Below are 24097 nucleotides of genomic sequence, written 5' to 3'. Positions count from 1 at the left end.
TGGCCTAGAAATTTTACTGATAGCTAAAATAGAATTGACATTTCATGTTTCATGACTTCAGTATACCTCTGTAGCCTGACAGTAATTTTATTTGCATAATCAAGAGCAGACCCTCCTCTACTGTATAAATAGTTGAACAGAATCTGACATACTGTTTGACAGAATGGAAAAACATGCAGTCACTTGAACAGTATTGCTGTGCATAATACATAGTCATCATATCATAATATAATAAAGATGCATAACTTGGTATAACTTGGTATGATCAGTAACATACCCATACTGGTTAACTGATTAAAACAAAACCTAGGTACTGTTTAACATTTAGGATTTAATTGAATACAACAGTAGATACTTTCAATTGCCATGGTAAAGATGTACAATTCTGTCAGAACCTATTTAACCTACGAAATAATGGTTTGATTCCTCTAGTCGTCACATTGGACACATACTCCTGTATGGATCCTGGTATTCCAGTGAATGGCCTACGGTTAAGCCATGACCTGTCCATTGGGTCTACGGTGTCCTTCCAGTGTGACCCAGGATACAGGCTGAGCCACGAGGAACCACTGGTTTGTGAGAAGAACCACTTCTGGAGCCACCCGCTGCCCACTTGTGATGGTACGTATACGAAATGTCATATAAATTGTTTTGCAGTTCCAGCAGAGGCATCAGTCTTATCCATGAACTACATGACACCACATTTGAGTGAATGCTAATCTTACTTGGAAAATCCTTTTTTTGTTTAATATGTTCTTAAAATTACTCCAGATGATGCCATATAACATCATATGGACCTTTTGAACACCTTAAAGTTAAAATACTAAAATACAAAGGCTTTGCGGCCTTGGAGCATTCTAACATGAATACGTATGTGGTGCCACTAGTAACTGGCAAGAGGTTTCTAAATTCATTTTTCAAAAGGTAACTGGGTTCTTACAGCAGCTGCTTCCATTGCTGTATTTATTCTAAAACCTCAAAAAACAAAAGACAATACATAGCCTTGTTGGCAAGCAGTAACGACATAAGCATTAGTGACTATGGGTAGCCCACAGCAGGTCTGACTAACCACACAGACACTTGTCAAAATGCTTGTATTCAACAAATAGACCCAGTTCTTGTGTGAACATCTTACTTGGGGTGTTGTGAATCATGTAATACTAAAGACGGATTATGCTCTACTTCAAAGCATGATGTTCAGCATGTTCCTGATAGTTCTGAGATCTCACATTATCTCTCCCTCAGCTGCGTTAGTACAGTTTTGCTCTTTGTGCTCAGAAGGACACTGATGGACAATTGTGCCTATTATTGTTGCAGCGTACAAACCGTAAATGATTTTTCTTAGTCACGGATCACTCATTTGAAAGAATATAATGAATAAAATACACGCTAGGCGGGAAGCAGTATACCATGCATATGATGTAGTGGCGTGTTTGCATGGCTTCAGCCCAATAGATGTCCTTTTAAAACTCATTTTATAACTCCGAGCATTGTCTTCCCTAGGTTTGTGCCAGACTGGTGCCAAATGCTTTGGCTCTCTGCCTATGGAGCCTCTAAAGTAGATAGTTTGCCAATCGTACTCATCCACTTTTAATGACTTTATGTAATTTTGGCTCATTAATAAAATATTTGATATAATTTTGTTGGTGGGTAAGGATTCAGGCCTTGATGTGTTGTGCTCGCTGGAGGGCCCAAGGGTGGAAGGAGAGAGGATAAGAGGGGGGTGGGTGTGTGCAGCTGTGGAGCCGCAGGCATCTCAGTGATCCTCCAAAACATCATCCGACATTCATTACTTTGAAAATATGTACATGCACAAGAGTTCTACTTCTAATATTTGTCAACGATTGCTGTTTTTAAGGAAAGCATCTGGGCATTTGGCTGTAATGCCACTCTTTCAGGCCAAACATTGAAACACAATGACAGCATAAGAAAACAGTTGCAGGTTAGCTGCTCCTTTAGTCAGCACTCCCTATAACCTCAACTGTGACTACTCTACAATTCAAAATCACTTTAAAGTCACAATCAAAATAAAGCCAGATGCACTAATCCTCTGAATATGCATGTGTCAGTTCTTTTGAATTGTAAGTAAATTTAATGGATTATCATGTTTTCTGACATCGGCTTTCAGTTTAAGATGCCAAAAGGAGAGGCGAAAATATGGAGGGATAGCTGAATTAATGAATCATTTATTGTCATGGCAGGTTTGGGGAGAGAGGGAGAAAAAAACATTGTGTTGGCAGAATTACAGGTACTCATAAAAATAGCTGGACAGGATGTGATATGACTCAAATGCATTATTCATTTAAATCGCTCTTCTGTCTTCAGGTGAAGGATTTATTGGTTCATTTACAATTTTCTTTTTTTCCCCAGTTAAGATTCATTATCTTCCCTTTCTATTCAGCATCATGTGGGGGGGATATCAGGGGACCTGGAGGGATCATCTTATCACCTGGCTACCCGGAGCTGTACCCGAATTCTCTAAACTGTACATGGACTGTAGAAGTCAGCCATGGAAAAGGTAAGAGAACCCTACTAATAATGCTACATATAAATATACAAAAAACACATAAAGACATATATCTATTTTGTACTTCCTGTGTATCATTAACATACTACACCTCATTAACAGCACATTTCATTTTATAGTCTTTACCACAGTGACACACTCAATAGTCCTAACAGTGACCATATGATGAAACCCTAAATTAAAGCGACACCCCCCACCACTGATTACAAGCACATTACAGGGATTTATCATTATAAATGCGTGAAGAATATGTTTTACTTGAGCAAAGATCATTTAAATTAATTTTTGGGAACTGGACAGAATATGTGTAGGGATAATAAGATGTGAGGTGTTCATTTAAAAAGTGTATTCAAGTAAATATAATTCAGATCAAATAATTCAGTTAAACTCACAGTTTATCAGCAGTTCTTTCCTCAGTTGTTCCTCACACTGTTAGAATATTGTATTTTTTTTTTCAAACTTTTGACATTTCAGTGGTTCACCTGATAAGATTTTAAGAGTTTTATTCACACATTATTCTTTATTTAATTAGTTTAATTCCACTATCACAGCACTCATTGTCAGTTATGTGATCAGTAACCAGTTCTGCAAGGCGCTCCTATTCTTTATTATTTGAAAAGTACTGTGCGCTTGTCTCAGTTCCGTTGCAACACGGGCAGTCATAGCACATAGCTGTATTATCCCTATATTTTTCCGTAGTGCTTCTTTTTATCCTTGTCCAAAAGGCCCATTGAAATGGCAAATTGTACTCTCTGCACATTACCAATTGAGGATATTGTCAAAACTAGCACCTCTGCTTCCTCTAAAGAGTCACCATTGATGGTTGAAGTCTCACAGAGCTATCAGCAATCCCTTCACTCTCTGAGTTCTTTGACCCAAAATAAGTTTTTTTATTTTTTTATTTATTATTTCTACCTCAAAGGTGTCCAATTTGTGTAATGTAAGACAAGATTAATGTAATCACCATACACATACATATCCAACTCACCAGGCCCATGAAGGCTAAAGTTAACATTTATATCTTTGTATGTAGCTTTTAAAAGGAGACTGACATGTAATAAAAAAATCCTCTGCTAAATAACTCACACCCACATTATTGTTGTTGTTGTGTTTCCTGTCATATTTCTTTTCAGTTAAAAAAATAACTTGGCCCATGTTAATTTATCAACTGTATTATGCTTTTTATTTCTTACATGAGTCTTTAACATTCAGCAGTAACTGGTGACATAAAACTCAATTGCACCCACAACTGAAAACCCATAACAACTCGAAATGATGACAACTTCCTAATAATTGACAAATTATAGTCAAATCTGATACACTGTAATATGCCGTAATAATTTATACAAAATGCCAAATTAATTTAGTGTGGGCCAATTAGCATCCAACCTCATATACGTGTATAAACCTCACAGCATGATAAACTAATTTCATTAATTATAAATGGTAAGTGATAAAAAGTAAGCTATTAAACATCACATTTGTATTGATCATGTGGGAAATTCAGCCATGTTGAATATGATTTAGAGAGACATGGTCTCATAATTCAGAGCCGAGCCAGTCTAAAGATCATTATTTAGACTTTGAAATTTAATTTTGTAAACAGGTACATCAGTATAAGGGTACAGCAATAAGGGTACAGCAATAATCTTCATAGCAATGAAGTTCCCAGAAGCACACTTACTTCCATCGTTTTAAAGTTGAAGGAAACTTCTTCGTAATACTTGTACCAGTACCCAGGTTGAGTTTGCACTATAGTCTTTAGATTTTATATATCTTATAGATTTTCATCGGTACTACCTGAAACACAAATGATGCTTCCAATCCAGGGAACTCCTCCCTGCATGATGAAATATATCAAGCTCTTGCTTTATATTTGAAAACAGATTATGAATCTTTTATCATGGCACTGATTTTCCTTGTGTATTTTTATCCAGTGGCTACTGACTGGAGGAAAAATTTGTCTTTAGGGATAGTAGCTGTGTAACTAATTCCACTCAGTAATTACCAACAACCCCTACCTACTAAATTAAAATATTGGGATGTCCCCTCATGGGGATGGCTCTTGATTAATTGATCATTTGCCTTTACTCTTTGTAATGTAATTCCTGCTTTACAGAGCACAATCAATCATTTCATTTTGTTATTTATTTTAGGGGCATTTGGGACTTTCTTTATCAAGCGAGCCGAACATTGCAGAGGACATTATAGAGTCATATTGAAACAGATTCAACAGATGGCATTAAAATGGCAGCGCTTATTGAAGTGAAAGGCAGCCAACTGGCCATCACAGAAGGAATGAAGATGTTGTTATTGGGTCTGAGTTACAGTGTGAAAACAGAAGCATGATGTAAAGGCCCAGACTTCGTTTTCCAACCTAAAACGTAAATAATAATTTGCTGAAAGAAAATTGAATTATGTTTTTGCTGTTCAGTGGAATTTGTATCATTGGCCTGATAGGCCAGTTAGGGATGTGTTGTCCTCAAGTTTTAAAGTTGTACATGATGGGCCGATGCCAAAGTATGAAAAATACTGACTAATGCATTGTTGGAAAGGCCATGCTTCAGTCTTTTTTTTGGTTTTCTCTGTAACTTTTCTATTCACTTTGCATTTTTTCAGTCTCTTTTTAAACTTAACATTTTCCATTTTAGTATGATTTTAGTGTCATTCCTAGTGCTGCTGTAAGGATTAAAGCATTTATTATTTAATCAATGAAAAATGTGTTGTGTAGATGGATGTTTCAGTAAACTAAACCCACTTTAATACATATGATTTTTATCATGATAATGACATTTAAAATTATATTTACTTTTTGAATTGAATAATGGTCACGTTCAGTTTGAGGTCATTGCATTAAATATCAGTCTGTGTCCTGCAGTGTAAACAGCAAATCCTTTCTGGCTCAGTATGGACATGAAAACGTTGTGTATGCATTTTGTATTCTATTCAAAGCTTTTTCTATATCTCTATTAGAGTGTTTGTATTTTCCTGGAAACCTTTAACGCTGAACTTATTTTCTCCTCCCAAGGTGTCCAATTCACTTTTCACTCCTTCCACCTGGAGGATCACCATGACTACCTTTTGATAACAGAAAACGGCAGCTTCGCCCAGCCACTGGCTCGACTCACTGGCTCAGAGAGGCCTGCACCAGTTAACGCAGGCCTGTATGGGAACTTCAAGGCCCAGCTACGCTTCATCTCTGACTTCTCCATATCGCTGCAGGGATTCAACATCTCCTTCTCGGGTATGAAGGCATGTGAGAGTTCTGTTTGTAGGAGGCAGGGAGTATTGGATAGGTGTTTGGACAGGATGGTTAGAGAAGGTTTGTAAAGAGGAAGGGGAATAAAGTGTGTGGAGGAGTGATGATGCTGAAAATGTGGTGGGTGGAGTTGTTAAGTAGGAGGGTTAGAAAGCAAAAGACACCGTGACTGACATAAAGAGAAAGACCGTTTGTTCAATGATGAGATCAAAAGTGCTAAGCCCCTTTGAAGCATGCATAAAGTAGCATGTGAGGAGAGATTTGTCGGTCAGAATAGGAGCAGGCTTAAGATAGACTTAAGGTAGACCATGCCTCAGGCTGTGCTGATCAGAGGAGGATAATTAAGAGACAACGAGGTCACGCAGGTAGAGAGTGTCTGACCGTGATGGGAATGATCATCAAAGCATGCCATGTGGGTCAGTATCCTCAGGACTGAGGGGAAGGGGGTGGGGGGTGGTACAGAAATTATGGGCCCCCCATGCAGAGACCAAGGAATGGAGAAGTAGAGAGAGGGGTGGAGATAGGAAGCTTAGGGAGGAGGTGAGATAGAGACAGAGAGAGAGAGAGAGGGAGAAAAGTAGATGAGACAGATGGTGATGCTGAGTGAGCAGAGTTTATGGAGAGGGCGGAGAGAGAGTGTAAGGGGGAGAGAGCGAGAAAGAGAGAGATAGGAAAGTAGAAAAAAGGGAGAGAGATAGAGAGAGGGTCTGCTTCATGAGCGTAAATGTTTGCCTGCTGTTCGCTGAAGTGAAGCACAACTTAGGCATTCATGAATATTCATGAAATTTAGTTTGTCAGTGTTGTGTGGGTATGTCCTTGCCTGCTCTATAATTAGTATCTATAGATTTCCTCATAAGAAATCACTTTTTAACCTTTTACGACCTTTGATGAAAATTTGTCAATGCTGTCAGGCCATGTCTTATTGTAGGGTGCTGCTGTAGCGTTTTGTTGTGTTGAGATCGATAGGCCTACGTAGTTCCGCTTACTGCCAAATACAGGCCGTGAGAAGAATGTTGCCGGGAGTAAGACCTTATTCTTCTTATGCAGCCTGAGTTGCATCTATATCTCAGCTGATAAGGCCACATATAGTAATATTGCATGCAGTGTGGCCTAGTTTTAAGACAGCCCATCCATCTTCCAGACATCCAGGGTTCAAGCGTTTGGCATGTGTCCCAACCTGGTGAAGTGTCCTTGAGCTAACTACTCAATCCCTACAAGCTGCAATATTTCTTACTTTTGCTGAACGTGCATCCAGAGTTTAAATTTATTTATTTATTTTTTCATGAGGACAGACAGATTTATCAATATATCAAGTATAAGTAACAACTCATTATAATAATTCTTTGTAGGTGGTAGTATTGCGGGTAAGACAGCATTTTTATTTGTTGCAACTGATTTTAAAATTTAAATGTTTTCGTTTTTAGAGTACGATCTCGAACCCTGTCAGGACCCTGGAACGCCTCATTTCGGCTGGCATACAGGCTCCAGGTTTGGCATTGGGGACTCACTGGCGTTCTACTGCAACACGGGCTATCGTCTACAAGGGGCGAGGGAGATTGTGTGCTTGGGAGGTGGCCGCCGTATGTGGAGTGCCCCTCTGCCAAGGTGTGTGGGTACGTGGTCAGCTGCTTTTATTCCGTTTTCTTTCCTGTTTGTGTGTGTTTATTGCAGTATTTACACTGCTAGCCAGACTCAAGTTTTAATTGTATTTGGCAGAGATATAAACTTTTTTTTAGACATTGAAGAACTCTGGGGAATTAGATTAATTTAAGCTGACTACAATTTAAAAACTCAGAACTGTGATTAACACTGATTTGAGCTGCTAGGTTAAAACTATCCTGGGAGATCTCTTCTTTTTTACTGAAGTGTAATTCAAGGGCAGGTCAATGGAGAGGAATTCAGGGACAGTACCAATGTGGTGATTTTTTTTCAACTCAGAGAAGCTGAATTTTGAGAGCCAAGTCCAGAGATGTAGTTGTTTCATAGCAGAGGCATTGTGTCATTTAAACTAGCATATTGACCCCCCCCCATTCAAAGTACACAGTTCGCTCTTAACTTGTTGGTTGAGAACAGTTAATTTAAAAAAAGTAATCCTGTAGCTACTTTTTGGTGCAAGAAAGCCAATGGGGTAATTTTTCTATGCTGAGCGTTTAATAGTCTACTCAATGTTTCAGAATGTGTCAGCGCCAGTTGATGATGATTATTAAGATACTAAAGTAATAAAAGGGACGGACACTTCCGTAATCCATAGTCACGATTATCCAAATAAGAAATTTGAATTATACTTTTATCTCTTTAGTAACATACTAATGAACCAGTTCAATATTAGGGTATTGATTCCAAATCTAGTATTCTGCTTTTGCAGTGCCTTTTGTTGTATAACTGATTGTAGCTATTGTTTGTGTTTGTTTTTGTGTAGCCGAGTGTGGATCGACAGTCTCCAACAATGAGGGAATTCTTTTGTCACCAAACTATCCAATGAACTATGATAACAGCCACGAATGTGTATACAGCATTCAAGTCCAAACAGGCAAAGGCATCAACATCAGTGCCAGCACATTTCAACTTGCCCAAGGTGACATCCTCAAGGTAAAGACCCAATGCAACGGCTCTTCTTTGTTGACAGAAAAAACCAACAAATAAACACAGGGCTTCGGTTAAGAACTAAGTCAAATCAATTTATGACATTATTGTTTAAGTATATGAGGCAGGTCCTGGTGCTTTTTATTATGTACAACAAGGAAACTAGAAAAGGGATTTAGTAGAAAGCACCAGGCAGAATGCAGAATTGTTTTCTCTTGGAAGTCAGAGCAAAGGTCAAACAGCAACAGCGTCATCATCCCTTTGGGGAGGAAGGGATTCATTTCTTTGCTCAAGGGCATTTTAACAGTTTTAGTAAGCACCACAGATATGATGCAGATGACTATGTAGTCCCCACTTCACAGCTGGAATGTATCTTTTTGGGATGCAGATGCCTTGTCTCCAGTCAACAGAGCATTGTAGCCTACTATCTGTGTTTCTGGTAATGGAGTTGTGTAGACAGTAATCTTTTTTAAGTAAGTCATTTTGTGAACATCTGAAATATGGAAAGACATGCTTTGAGAGCTAAATTGACTTGAAGAAAGGGAAAAACAAAACAAAACAGAGGGCCCCAGTAGTATTTCAAAGGAAAAGCCCAGAGCCTTGTATTTCATTCCTTGTTATTTCACAGATGTCGATCAGGAAAATTAGGTATACTGCTGGAAAAAAGGGTGCTTTTTCAACATATAATAATTTACATTGGTGTGTGGATCATAAAATATGTGATAATATGAAGAATAACAAATGCAAATTTAAAATGCAGTTGGGGAATGCATTGCATTGGATTTTTAAAATTTTTCTCTTAAGTATTGAAGAACATCTAATATTTGGTAGATAACTGCTGTTAAATAGTCTTTTACTTGTTTGGCATCATGAATCCCACCAACTGCCTTGTTAATTCAGCTCAACAGAAGCACAGTAGCAAATCAATGGGAAGAATTATGGTCACTCCAATCTAATTTTCACATCCCATTTAGGACATTGGTTTTACAATAGAGGTGCCATATAAAACAGAGGATATACAGTACTAATAGCTCTTTTTAATTGTGGCTCTCTTTCGTCAGCATTAATATTTAATTCTTAATATTATTATTCTATTTTATTGTGGGTGCTTAATGCTCCGTTAGCAACAAATCTCTCCATCATATTCTTCTCTGTCTCTCATCAGGTGTATGATGGGAAAGACGGCGCAGCCCCACTCCTCAGCACGTATACAGGCATATCGATGCAAGGTCTGTCATTTACCAGCACCTCCAACTATCTGTGGCTTGAATTTTACACTGACCAGGAGGCGACTGCAGCGGGGTTCCGGCTCATATACCACAGTAAGTCACATTTCATTTCCTTGGGGGAGGAGGGCCCTAAAGCTTTTCCAAATGAGTGAATTTAGCCTCTCTTCAGGAGACAGACATTTCAACTAGCGGAATTTAAAAGAACATTTTAATTGACCCTCACCCTGCTTCACTGTGTCTATCATTGTCAGGGTATCTATTAAACACCGCATGCTGTTTCTGCACCATTCCTGAGGAAAAAATCCTTCCTTTCTCTCCCTCTGTCCCTCTCTATGTGAATCCCTTTTCCCTCTTTGCAATTAGCGTCCATGCCTGCCTAACTGTACCTTGTTAAAACAGGTGAATTATTGCTGGGTTTGTTTGAAATCAGTATGTGTGTGTTAGCAATTTGTATGTGCATGCACTGTATATTGTGTGTGCCTCTACATACAGTTTGCGTGAGTGCATGTGTGTGTATTGAAAGTTTGGGTCATTTCTGTAAGTGGGCCAGTAATAGATGGGTTTTGTTTCTCCCCCTAATTGGCTTGCTGACTGTGTATTGTTGCTAACTGTTTCTAATTTATTACTGTGACGCGGGAATGTTTTGGTGACACTGCATTTTGCAGTCCAATTTAAAGTGTTTTTGTGTCGCACCTTCAATTGAGCCTTCTGAATTCTTTTTGTCTACCAGTGGGTTTTCTAAGGTAGAATTCAACGTTGTTAGTGAAAATGGCAACAGGCCAAGTGCGGTTTTGACTTGAATAGTATGAAAGCAAACAAAGTTTTTAGCTATCTTGCAGTTACTAGGACCACACTGGCAATTTTCAGTCTGGGATAATTGCGCCAAATGTTCTGGGTACAAAATGTTAGACTATACTTTTTATAAAATAATAGTTTTGCGATAGAGTTTCTCATGGTTTTGGTTTTCCATCCTGACAGACCTACAAAAATAAAAATAAAATGAACATTAATCAGGAATGTGTTCTGACTTACAATAACAAAATAAATTGCCATCAGCATCTACATGCAACTCTAATTAGTTCAGAAGAAATTAAGGTTTAATTACAAGCTGCCTTTTGAGTTACAGAATTGCCCATAATTAAGTATCACATAATTAGATTTAATTTCTGATTTTCCAGGGATGTGCACAAGGTAAATAGCAGAATGTAAGCTAGCACCCTTTATCTATCTCAAAGTGCAGCCTTTACGTGGTCTCTTCAACCAGAATGAATAGCCCTTTTCAACTTGGAGAGGACTGACTGATGTATGAACAGTGCAAGGGCAGGAGAAGGTGGGCTATGGACAGCTTAAATCTTGTCTGAACACGAAATCTGATCATGATTTCATGACTCTTTTACCAAAAATGCTGAGGTAATTTTCTAAATGTGAGCAGTAACTGCTGGCGATTTATACTGGGCATGACACTTGTAATACTACCATAACATCTGGCATGGGCATGGACCTTGCTGAGAGAAGAGACCATAAATCGGCACTGCTGGGTTTATGTGCAGCCACTGTTGCTGCATAGCACAACACTTACATTTAGTACCTGAAAGAGAGGAAAACATAGAATGGTCAAGTTAAGCTTGGGAGTTAAAATCTAAAGAGTTATTGCATTAAAATTTTCTTGTTTGTGGCTTGTTTATTTTATTTATTTTGTATTACGGTATTAAGTGTTATGAGTGGATAGGCTGTTAGTCGGTTGTGGTAAATGTCCACACCCAATTGAACATTTAATTGTGAATATCTAATTGTACTCTCTGTCCAAAATGAATCTTTTACTGCCAAGGCATATAAATGAACTGTAAACCCAGCCTTCATCTGTGCTCAGCTGGAAATTCATTCTCAAAGCTTAATCAATACCTCTTTACAATACAGATAAATGGCGCTCCTTTACAGAATGGCTGCTCTCCAGTGGACTTGGTTTTAAATACTGATGAGCTGGTCTTTGTTTGTATGTGTTCATGGTCTTCATGCTATGTTCAACTCACATTCTTCTCCACCCTCCTCTCCTTCCCCTGTGCCTCTTACTTATCCAGGCTTTGAGCTATCCCACTGTGATGATCCCGGTGTACCGCAGTTCGGCTTTAAAGTCAGTGACCAGGGTCACTTTGCTGGGAGTGCCATCACATTCGGCTGTGACCAAGGTTACACTCTGCACGGCAGTGGCATACTGAAGTGCATGACAGGGGAAAGAAGGGCATGGGACAACCACCTGCCATCATGTATAGGTAACCTTTTCTGCCTATGTCTGTATGCTGTCTTTGTCTCAATTTGTGGTCCTAGACATTCTGTCTCCTGGTCTCTGTCTGTCTTTTCGATCACTCTCTTTTTCTCTCTCCTTCTGTAGTAGCTTATATTATTCAGGCCAGGCACACCCTCAACATTGCTCAGATAGGTATTAATCCTTAGGATTTATCCCAAAGTGATTTCTACTTAATTGAACTGAGTTGAAAGAAAATACGCTGCTTGTCATTTTGTTAGAGAATATAAACAGATCTGATGTTTTATTGTGAATCATTGATCTGTCTGTGTGTTCTTGATGCAGAAATGGTTGTATAGAGTCATTACGAACACTATAGTGAAGCCATCTCAATTGCTATTGTGCTTTCACTGTGTTGCTCTGACTTTGTTTCATTCACAGGCTGTGCTACTTAGACGTTTTAATCCACAAGCAATTGATCAGGATTTTTTCCAGAATTAAAGGCATAATTATCTGAGTATTCATAACAGATTTTGTCACGGACATGATGTACAGTCTTGGCTGTACTTTCATATTCAGAACATGCTGAGACAAAGTGACATAGAAATGATAAAGCTATTACCTGCATGCTGCTAGAGTCTGGAAGGTGTTGTGAGTCAGTGTCTGTTTCTTGATGTCTAGCAATGATGGATTAAGGTAAAAAATGATTTACAAATTCCAGACGTGTACAGAATTGCACTTTAAATGCCACCGTGTCCTACTGCCTTTTTTAGTGAATAATGTATTTGTTCCTTTTTCGTTAAAAGGACTCGGTCTGACGTGTGTGTAGCATATTCAGTACAATCACAAAAAAAGCTAAATCAATCCTATTGATTAACAGTTTAATAGTGCTGGATCACTGAATGGTCAATGTTGAGCTTATATAGTGAGCTTTGTATCTGTGAGCTGCATGTGAAACAAAAATTCCAGCCATTTCTCCAGGGTCACATCTTGGCTCCTGTCAAGGACTTTTACATTTGCCCGGTGTTATGATACTGATTATAGCCTACCACTGTGGCAATCTAATGCAATTTTCCTATTAATTAAATGCCGTTTGTTCTGTAATATAGATAGCAAGACGATAACCAGGGGAGAGACAACATAGATTGGATGATAAGATATTCCTTCAGCCATTAGTGGTTGTAGCAGTGTCCTCCCAGCCTATAAATTCTCTGGACACAATCTTTTTAAAGTTAATTAATGGCATCATTAGGGGACATACTTAGAGACAAAACAAGTTTTGCATCTAAGAGTATCTCTGCCCAGGCAGGGAGTCCTTGTTGAAGTCCCATTACCTGTTATTTTCAGCAGAGCTTAAACTGTTGCTCATTAGTCTTCATTGTAGACTCTGAGTTTCAGTGAGCATGGACTGTTTGGTTCGGACACACTGTATGAGCGTTTGCTTGTCGGTCTCCATTTCTTCTCGTGTGAGTTTGCATTTGGAGGTTTTCATGTATTTTGTAATTATTTGTGTGTGTGCATGCAGCGGAGTGTGGTGGCAGTTTCAAGGGTGAGTCTACAGGGCGTATCCTCTCTCCTGGATATCCCTTTCCCTACGACAACAACCTTAGGTGCACCTGGACAATCGAGGTCAACTCTGGCAACATTGTCAGGTAACTCAAGTTGCTAATAACATGGTCATATAGTGCATGCAGATTTATCTATATTCTGTATATCCAGTATGAATGAAAAATGGTTGTCTGTTGTCACTGAATATTTTTAGAAAAACATTATAATTTAGAATATTTTATTAGGATGTGCAATAATTTATCAAAATATGCAAATTGTAGTGAGCATCATTACTCATCATGGTGGTGAGGAAAAAAACTTAGTTGACCCATAAACTATTAGTCTTATAAAGAAACTAATAGTTTAAATCAATAAAGGCAAAAGTAGGACGCTCAGTGGATTTGAATGACGTTATCATGAAACTGCAGTTTATACATGAGGAAATTGCCTAGAACTGAATTGATGGGAATTGATTTAAATGCATCTTAAATTAACTAAGGTCACCCTAGCTTTACCTGACGAAAAGTGTTGTAAAGTTCAGTTAAGATTTTAAACATGAAAAATTCTCCTCTAAAGCTACAGTAGATGTCATCAGGAGAAACAGCCTGCAGCAGCTACATTAACAATGATTGGGAGAGGGACTTTGTAGACACTGTGACAGCACCCTGGGGAATTTTCCCGGGACATGGAAGCATTTTTTTTTGGTTGAGAGCTCCTAGTATTACTGTGAAATAAAACCCATTTGGGCTTAGAGGTCGAAGTAAACATGGTATTATTTCATAAAGTCAGCCACACATTCTTTGTCAGAGGAGCTGCTTCAGGCCATCTCTTGATGAGATTGCAGATAAGTCTGCACTCTCATATTTCTAACTTTGGCAGATATTGATTGATGATACCAAATCTCAAGTGAAATGCCCAAAAGCATGGGGGCACTGTCTCTAGATACAGTATATCTCTCCTTTGAACTTGTGCCAAGTTCAGCAGCCATTTCGCTTGCCTTCTTTGGGGGAAAAATGTTTTTGTTTGAGTAGTAAGTAAAATTGTGCAAGTGAGCACAACCATCATTAATTTAACTTGACATCAGCGAATAAACCAAGCTGAGTTCATCTCAGTCTGATAATATGTTAAATGCAAAGACTTGACAACTGATTGAACTGAACTAAATCCAGACTAAGCCAAAGTAACCTTCTCTTGTATCTCCCAGTCTCCAGTTTCTAGCGTTTGACACAGAGGCATCCCACGACATCCTGAAGGTGTGGGATGGGCCTCCTGAGAACGAGATGTCTCTGAAGGAGGTTAGCGGCTCGCTGCTGCCTGAGGGGATCCACTCCACTCTCAACGTTGTCACCATTCAGTTTGAGACTGACTTTTATATCACTAAGTCTGGCTTTGCCATTGACTTCTCCAGTGAGTATATCCTTCTGAGTAGTTGTAACCACTGTAGATGTATACTGTAATTTGTTTGCTCTTAGTGAGTCACTCTGAGGAGTTGAAAAACATCAAGGATTTTGTTCAGTTTATATGTACATAAACATACAGGTATGTCAAGATTGTAGGCAGTCTGAATTGAGAATGTGTCATAGTAAAAATGTTGTAGTAAAATTGTTAAACATTTCATACATGTCAGTTTCCTCATGTAATAAATTAAAGGTTAATATTTTTGACCAGGTTGTACACAAATTATGGTGCAGCTAACGTTTGCTTATATAATAGGTACTTTCATGTTCTGCTGATGAGTAGTTTGAAAACCAAGCACGAGTACGCGGTTTCATAATGAGTTTGTAAACCTTTTCATTTTCTATAGAACGCAGGCAGGCATGTCAGCATAGTGCTAAAATCAATTACATGGTATTCACTGCACGTGTTGGAAGCTGTAATCGATTCTTTTTAACACGTTTTACTTGATGTATTTTTGCGAGAAGTATTTGTATTGTGGGGGGGGAAAGCAGCAACACCAACACCAAACTGCAATATACTGAACTGCGTTAAGTCTGTTAATAAAGTCTGTCAAGATGGGAATATCTGAAGAATCCGTCACGTTTTACCAGATCATTCTGGTATCTTTGGGCTGCTCCACAGCTGCGGTTTAAGAAAACAGATTAGGAAGTTATGTCAGGATTTTGACTGATATCAGTCTGGAATCTGCTCTGTTCTCTAACTCTGTTTGAGCTACCGTGTCATCTTGACAGCTGTCTACCGTATGATATGAAACTCCTGCACTGTGTATTGATTCCCTGTACTATGCATGCACGTTCATGTGTGTGTCACGCGTGTGTCTGTCCTTCAGGTTCGCTTGCGACAGCTTGCAGAGATCCAGGTATTCCCATGAATGGCAGTCGCAACGGGGAAGGGCGGGAGCCTGGTGACTCTGTGACCTTCTCTTGTGATCCTGGATATGAATTGCAGGGGGAGAGCAGAATCACCTGCATTCAAGTGGAAAATAGATACTACTGGCAACCCAGCCCTCCAAGCTGCATCGGTGAGAGAGAGGGCGATAGTGTGAGTTAGAGAGAGATGGGGGGTGCTGGAGACAGAGAGAGGTATATAGATTGATGGAGAGAAAGAGAGAAGCATGGAAGTGTAGGGGATCAGAGTGAAAGAGGGATGGAGAGAGGAAGAGGGAGCAAAGGAGGTTTTCTATTAACTGCCTGTAGCAAAGACTATAATTCTCTCTCAATGGTGTCTTAAAAATATGTGTAGGATAAACAAGACTCTTCAGATATGTTTGAGTCTGTGCCAACTCTTATATGGACAAATCCACTTCTGTAGCCAGTCAAAGAATAAGCACTCCAAGGTCTCCCAACATACTGTCTTATTAGAGCTTAACTGCTAATTACTTAACAATGCAATTAGAAATAATTACACTAAGTAGTTCCAAAGAAACCTAGATGTTCTTGAGTTGCTGCCAACCGGTCTGAGGGATTTTTTCCTGGCCTGTGAAGAGCTCGACATCTGTAGGTCTTGTAATGTAATGACAGAGGCAAGTCTGTATGTGTGAAAACTTGATGTTAATGTCAGCTGTCCTTCTACAAACTAAGTGTTACCACACAATTTAAGACCAAAACACTCATCAACGTGTTACCGACACTTGTTCATAGTGAAACATGACAGCTGTTCGTTCATCAAACTCAACTCAAATGACAAGTAAAGCTTTTTGTGAGGATTTAGGCACAGAGTATCCCCTGACATGCAGAGGCGCTAAAAATCACAAACATAATCCATTCAGCTAAATCCTAGAGCAGCAATGTCCATATTTATTAATTAGGGTCCAAGCAACGACTGGTGCAAGGATCCTTTTGCTAGGATTATTATGAATCGCACTTGTGAGGGACTAAAGGTGCTTGAAAACTTTACCCACGTAAAAAAGGTGAAAACGTACATGTGATTTCGCTTTTGGGCATTGGTGTGACAAAATGGCTCCAAAAAAATTACAGCCATTTACAGGCTCTGTGCTTTAATGAACTCCTTCTAGAGAATTAATTGTATCGACTCCATATTTGGGCAGTGCAATCTAAAGACCTTTGTGATGAAAAGTTATTAAAAGCTTGAGTTTTTGTTGAAGTGTGTATCCGTGTCAGTCTACACGCCAATATTGAATCATAGTCATTGTACAACAAGAAATTATATGTTTTTTATACTTTGATGTAGTAGGATCCACCTCAAACTTGGGCAGGATAGCCGTAAGACATGGATGATGCTATATTTTGAAGCTTGTGAGTTTTCATTGAATGGCGTGGCATTGATTTTTGATGTTTTGCCATGACACAGAAAATTGTTGTAACTTGAGTGTACATGGTCAAATCTGTCCCAAACGTTACGTTTTGATAAGACCACATTTACAGGCCAATATTGATAGTTGTAGTATAGTATACTGATATATCGTAGTCAAAGCGCCACCGACCTGCAACAGGAAGTTACCTTCAACAAAGCAGTCCACTGTCGTGTTTGTCAAAATAAAAGCAAAAATGCCATAGCCTAAATACAACAGGAATACAACCATTTTGAATTAAAATGCAGTTTTAGTGCGCTGTACTTTAACGATCTCCTCCTAGAGAAATGATCGGATCAGCTGTCGTTGTAGAACAGTAAGTAAACCCTGTGTGACAATCATCATTAAATTTACATGAAATGTTCAAGGTTTGGTCTACACATGATATGCTGGAACATAACATAATAACATAATTAACATAATTGGTGTTTTCTAGGGCCACACAGTGGACAAAGGGAGTGACATTTAACTCCTTTGTGCAGTGTCTAAACGCATGAAAATTCAAATGTATTGCCGCAGGTGCAAGGGCCTGTTTATCGCTGCTTGCAGCTTTAACTAATTATTGAATAGTCTACATTACTTTTTAGTCCGCATCAATAAATGGTGGAAAACATTATTAAGATAGCTACATAATGAGTATGGAGCAGAAAGTAAAATGTTCAAAGTTGAAAGAGTTACAGAAGTCAGAAAAGCTGACCTTTTAAATAAATTATTGTTGTAAAGTTTATTCTCTGTATTTGTCATATGTTATGCTTACCTGATACGTAGCAGACCTGTCGAACACTGAATAAAAAAACAAGAAAAAAAACAGGCTACATCACAAAGTAATTGAAAATATACCAGGACAATTAAATGCCTTGGTAGGACAAGTGTCCTACAAAAATGATCTTTTAATCATAATGTAAGGAAATAATGGTGTAGTCTTTCTAATGCCCTGTGTTTGGCCTGATGTCACTGCAGTACCTGGTACTTGCTGATAGAGGTTGACAAAGGTCATAGAATTTGACTCATTATATTTAATGACCTACAAGTGCTCATTCCTTACTTTTCTCAAACTGAACTCAGCTCAGCCAAAGACCTTTGCAGCAGGTCAGGCAAAGACTTTCTTTGTGATAACTGTGTGCAACTTGCTCATCCATCTCTTCTTTTTTTATCTCTCAAGCTCCTTGTGGAGGCAATGTGACTGGATCTTCGGGATTCATCCTCTCTCCAAACTACCCACACCCCTACCCTCACAGCAAAGACTGTGACTGGCTTATTGCTGTCCACTCTGACTATGTCATTTCCTTGGCTTTCATCAGGTAATATGAGCTGCTACCCTGCCAATTATACTTTGTTGAGCTGATTTAAGTCAAAAAATAAAACACTGGATTTCTAAATAGCCAGAAATGTAAAAACAGGCTTAATTAATAATGTATTAGTTACATTTTAAAACACAGGGGTTTGATACATTATTCACATGTGTTATTTAAGTTATTTGAGACAATGATATTATTAAAAAGAAAATCCAGAAATTTAAGGTTACTGCAGGATATGAATTGTGGCTCCGATAACAGTGGAAAAAAAATGTTGTCATCTAGTAGCTTACAAGATGAAGCTTTCCTTAAACCTTTGTTACCCACCTGAAACAGAATGGAGTCTGTTCCCAGTGGATGCACGGCGGCTCAGGTTGTGCCATGGAATTGCTTGTTTTCTGCAGTGGGACCAGCTATAACATCATAGTATTGAGCAAAGTTGGCCATGTGTGTTAAGCAGAGCACCTGAATTTGAGTCCAGGTGTGTTGGGAGATAGGGGGAAAGCAGTAGTGCCTCTACACTCATACAGAAGGCACCTATTCCTGCTACTTTGCTGAAATGTGGTGAAACAAGATTTCTGGATGAATACTGTATAATGCAGGCAGAACTGCGATATGAGTGCACCTCATTCCTAGGTTCAGTGATACTCAGACCATAAGCTTTACATTATTAATTTCAATCTAAGCATGTAGCAGCAATACTTGCAGAGACATCTCATGGATAGGCCTGAGGGCACTTTCATGGACAGCGTTACTTTTGACTGTTGAGTATTATTTTATAGTCCTGTCATAAAGGGCTGAAGAAGACTCCCATGCACTTTCCCTATTTTTGAGGTGAAGGAGAGAATTTTCTTTTTCAAATATGTCCTTCAAAAACATCTAATGGAGTTAGCACTATGCTGCTTTCTGTCTTGGGAATGCCAAATGAAAGGATGGAGTTATGATTTTAAATTGGAGTTGCCTTGATCCAACTCAAATGCAATTATCTCCAAGCTATTTACATTTTTGTCATAAACCACGCTCATTATTTTGAAAACAAATGCTCCTCTCTCTCTCTCTTGCTGCAGCATGTGATTTGATATACAGTGCTACAATATGAAACGATCTTTTCACACTGCATTGCCGTTGCCGTCTGGGAAGAGTTTATGCCAGTGTAGTGTCACAACAATTTAATCTCTTCTCACCTCTTGGGGGAGATATCTTTTTTTATCTCTTTGTCTGGAGATGCAAAACAAATCGCTTGGCGTGACTCACTTCTAGCACCGCGGTGCACACTCTCCTTTTGAAACCCTAATGCATTTTAAATCTCACATACAATCTGTGCAATCTGGTGGTTAAGACTTGGTAAAATAATAACTGTTTTATCTCTCAATTGTCTGTTTCTTTTGCTTTTCACAGCTTCAGTATTGAGCCCAACTATGATTTCTTGTATATCTACGATGGGCCAGACAGCAGCTCTCATCTGATTGGCAGTTTCCAAGACAGTAAACTACCTGAGAAGATTGAGAGCACTTCCAACTACATGTACTTGGCATTTCGCAGCGATGGCTCTGTAAGCTACACCGGCTTTCATTTGGAATACAAAGGTACTCTCAATGCAAGTCGGAGTCTATATACATTTTCACAGAATATGTTTATGTATTACAGCGGGGAATTTAGTTTGATACATATATAAATGAATTTGAAAATAACGTCATTGAAGTATGCTACTGTACACAACTTTTTGTGTTGAGGCCAGCTGTGAGAACAGCTTTTATTTCACAATATCCATTATCCATTTCCACCATGTTACTTTTTAATAACACAGTTTTGTTAAATCAAACACAGACCGTTGTCACTGTTCTAAAAGGTGTGTTCTTTTCATTGGCAGCAAAACTGCGGGAGGCGTGTTTTGATCCAGGGAATATGATGAATGGCACCAGAATGGGTACTGACTACAAGCTGGGTTCTATGGTGACATTTCATTGTGAGGCTGGCTACCTGCTGCAGGGCTACACCACTCTGACATGTGTCATGGGCAACAGCAAGAGACCAGAGTGGGACAGAGCCAAACCAAGCTGTCAAGGTGAGAGGCAACACTAGACATACATTAAGGGGCCCTTTGTAGTTTTCAATGGCGTCTAGCGTTGAGGTTTCAGATTGTAACCGCTACCATCCCAAGCGTGTGCTCGTGTGCCTGCTCGAACTAATAAGCGAGCCAAAACAGAGACTGACACACCCCGGTAACAGCGTCATACAAAAATCTGGAAACTTAGGTAAACTCCCACTGCAATATTAGAGTAATATTTTTATCAGCTTGACAAACCAATCCACGCTCAGTGCATGGTAACATTACATTTAGCCAACATGATATATTGGCAATACCTGCTTTTCAGTATCTACTTGTGTATCTTTTTAACCAGAGAAGCAATGTCAGTATAGCTAAATTTTTTGGATGATAATGAAAGTGGTTAGTGAGCTAGACTGAATATTATAGATGAGATTGTTGCCATGCTTTAGTATAACAGTTAGGCTGCAGTTTTTAGGTTACTGTACTGAATGGATCTTCCATTGTGATGTTGTCCTGCACCATTATGTTGCATTATTGTATAAGTTACAGCGACTGAGACTAGCGAAGAAGCTGTATACCTGAGTATCGGTTTAGCAACAATAAATCTAAATTGAACGCCAGATCCTCTAATCTAGCTGGCAGCCTCTGCTTTGCATCACTTTTGGTTTTAGGAACAAATCAACACTTTGACATAATATCGGTGGTACACTGTATAGTAATATAGATCATGTTAGCTGGTGAAGTAATGTAGCAAGTCATACAACAATATAATTTTGCAACGGATAACATTAGCAACTGGTTGGTGTTAGCCGGCAAGCTAACGTTATCTAACTTGAGCCAACTAAATGCAAAATCACAATGTATGTCACATGCTTTGCACTAATATTTGCTTACCTGTCCAATAGGATGAAAGCCAACTTTGTTACTGTTATTTTATGGTGTTAGCAGACTCTATTTTGTTAGCTGCGGTGTTGTTGCTGTGTGTATGGTTAAGAATCACTTGGCAAGAGGCTCAGGAGCACACATGAACGTCACAGCCTTCACAGACCAATGAATTTTTCAGATCAGATGTGATTTCTTCACATAGGAAGCGCCATACAAGCCTTTAGAGGTAACCGAGAAAGCTGGCGAATGGTTCATTGTTATGTAAGGGTTACAACCTGTTCACAAATAGGCAATAAAAAGTGATTAATTTCATTGAAAGACTACATATAGCCCCTTTAACAGAAGGCCTGAGTAGCTGAGAACTGTACTCCAGCTGTTTGGTCAGTATTTGACACTGTGTGATACCAGGACTGTGCTGTGTAGAATTGAGTTGAAATGTAGTGTCGTGTGGGGTCATTACAGAAATGAACAGAAAGGAGTCTACCTCAGTGTCCCAAAACATAGAAAAACTGTCTGTAATGAGTGGCCATTTCCACAAACACACACTTGTGTATGTCAGGAGTGTGTGTGTGTGTGTGTATTTTTTGATGACACCCTCAAAAGGTAAATTACGCATAAATTATACACATTTGAGAAGCTGAATATCACGTGTTCTGATACTAAAACTTTAAAACATTAGACTTTACCTTTTTTTTTTTTTTTTTAAAAGAGCAAAACATCCATCCATCCATCTATCGTCAACCGCTTGGGTACAGGGTCACGGGGGAAGACCAAAACATATTATTTTCAAATGTGCATTCTCTCTTCTCTCCAATACACCCAGAAATGCCATATATGGTTTAGAGCAGCTGAATCTTATCAGTCTTAACAGACTAAAGCATTGTCCTTTCAGCACAATAAACACAGAAAGCAGCAAGATCTACCTATGCAGTATTTTGGGGTTCTCAATTGATCAACCCATAAATCTACCAATAAACTGACCCTAAACATGAAACCTGCAGTTCCAGTAAATCTAGGCAGAGTAAGATTAGCTTGAAAGAAATGGTGGATGAACAAAAGCCATATTAATACATTCATTATAAGACCTTGACTTTACAAGAAGTTAGGCAACCTCTGTGATAGGGTATGGTACAAGAAACTAATTAATCGAAATATAAAAGCCATGATGTTTGGTTGGTGTAAAGAGTTTACCTTGTCTGCAGAATTAGTTTGTTAAAAAACAGTAGTTAAAGCAACTGCATAAAGTGTTGACAGAAACTGGTTGAAAAATAGTAAATTTACAGTTTTCATATTGTAATATACCAAGTATAAATTGTTATTATTAAAGGACAAATCTACAGCATAGGCATTCCATAGCGCTTTTCAGTATCACACTGATCAGTGTCAAGAAGAGAAGTAAGAAAAGATGAAACTACCCAGCGCTCCTCCCTTTGTTAACATTACACCATTTTTAATACTCCTCAAAGTATTTGATCTGCCAAGGTTGAATTAGAATTCAGCTCTCATTTTCAGCAGTGGGGAACGGGGGACACCAACTCTCTCACCAGAGAGCCATTCATTACTTTTACAATTGGCACATGTGTAACTTCACTGGACAGCCCTGGGGTTATGTGCTTTACGAAAGGGTCCATCAGCATCTCTCCATTTAGTATTTTTACTTTGAGACCAAATTTGAACTGATGACTTACCAGTCTGAAGGCTAAAGCTAATGGCTTCAGCTGGCCCAACATATGGGCTCCCGTTCCGGAACTTAGTAAGTTAGATAGTAAGCAGCAAAACATACGTTTTTTCTTTAAAGAAAAAACTGATTTCAATCTGCAATAATTTTCCATTGCTTCCCAAAAAGGGAATGAACATGCAACGATGCAACGAATGTTCGGCCACTGAAATTAATCGGCCAAAAATAGCAAAAAAGCACTTTCGGTGGTCGGCCTAATAAGTCAAAAACCGAAGAAATTTTACCGAACAATTAATGCTACGTTGACATGTCGGCAGTGTGGAAGCATTTTAAAGTGTCAGAGAATGACGCAAAAATCGCCGTTTACACTGTTCCGCTGAATTGTCTCCTAGCACATCCACACCATCTGTGGCTGACTTCTTAGAAAAGGCAACAAACTGTCTGACCTGCTTTGAGTGTTTCTGTCACTCGTTTCGGAGAAGGTGATTAAGCTAGCCGCACCTAAATTTGGAGTGCACTCGTATTAAAGCCTTTTATAGTAAATTTATTGAAATGGCCCGGTGCGAGCTGACACACAGATTAGCAACTTTATCCTGTCAGTTTCTCTCTTTACAAAGACACGTATGAGAGTCCTACCTGAAGAGAGGCTGTGAAGTCTTCATGTTATGCGATACGAGAACCAGATACAACATAATTTATCAAATTGGGTCGGACTTGATGAATTTAGTGCAAGGAGGATACACATATGACAAGGTCCAGTTTTCAAAACAAGGTGTCTATACAGGATAGAAATAAGATTAATTGGATTATATTCAAAGGAAGTATAAAACATATTACATGTGTCCATTAAAAGTAAATGGACACATGATCGGTTGTCTGGGGAGGCATATCCTTGGACGGTCGCACAGACCTTCCGTTGCTAGCCAACAGTACCCTGACTGCTGTTAGGTACCGGGATGAAATCCTCCGAGCCTTTTAGGGGTGGGAATCACCAGAGGCCCCACGATACGATATTATCACAATATTTATATT

The 24097-nt window shown here is 38.9% G+C and overlaps 1 protein-coding gene across 5 annotated transcripts in view; it reads left to right on the top strand.

The window, feature by feature from the left end:
* LOC119897915 (CUB and sushi domain-containing protein 3-like) overlaps nt 1-24097 on the top strand; it is a 253016-nt gene that overhangs the window by 96414 nt on the left and 132505 nt on the right. For all 5 annotated transcript variants that reach the window (XM_038711956.1, XM_038711957.1, XM_038711955.1 and 2 more), the window contains exons 18-30: nt 433-621; nt 2402-2518; nt 5556-5771; nt 7211-7399; nt 8206-8375; nt 9535-9691; nt 11677-11868; nt 13366-13492; nt 14593-14795; nt 15676-15867; nt 18320-18458; nt 19851-20038; nt 20323-20517. In XM_038711956.1, the coding sequence (XP_038567884.1) occupies nt 433-621; nt 2402-2518; nt 5556-5771; nt 7211-7399; nt 8206-8375; nt 9535-9691; nt 11677-11868; nt 13366-13492; nt 14593-14795; nt 15676-15867; nt 18320-18458; nt 19851-20038; nt 20323-20517 (2274 nt within the window). The remainder of the gene's footprint in view (nt 1-432; nt 622-2401; nt 2519-5555; nt 5772-7210; nt 7400-8205; nt 8376-9534; nt 9692-11676; nt 11869-13365; nt 13493-14592; nt 14796-15675; nt 15868-18319; nt 18459-19850; nt 20039-20322; nt 20518-24097) is intronic.

Source organism: Micropterus salmoides, unplaced genomic scaffold (assembly GCF_014851395.1).
Source record: "Micropterus salmoides isolate LMB-PRFRI ecotype aquatic unplaced genomic scaffold, ASM1485139v1 Ms_hic_scaffold_11, whole genome shotgun sequence".
NCBI lineage: Eukaryota > Metazoa > Chordata > Actinopteri > Centrarchiformes > Centrarchidae > Micropterus > Micropterus salmoides.
The sequence above is the reverse complement of the archived record's forward strand: the minus strand, read 5'-3'. Positions and strand labels throughout refer to the sequence as shown.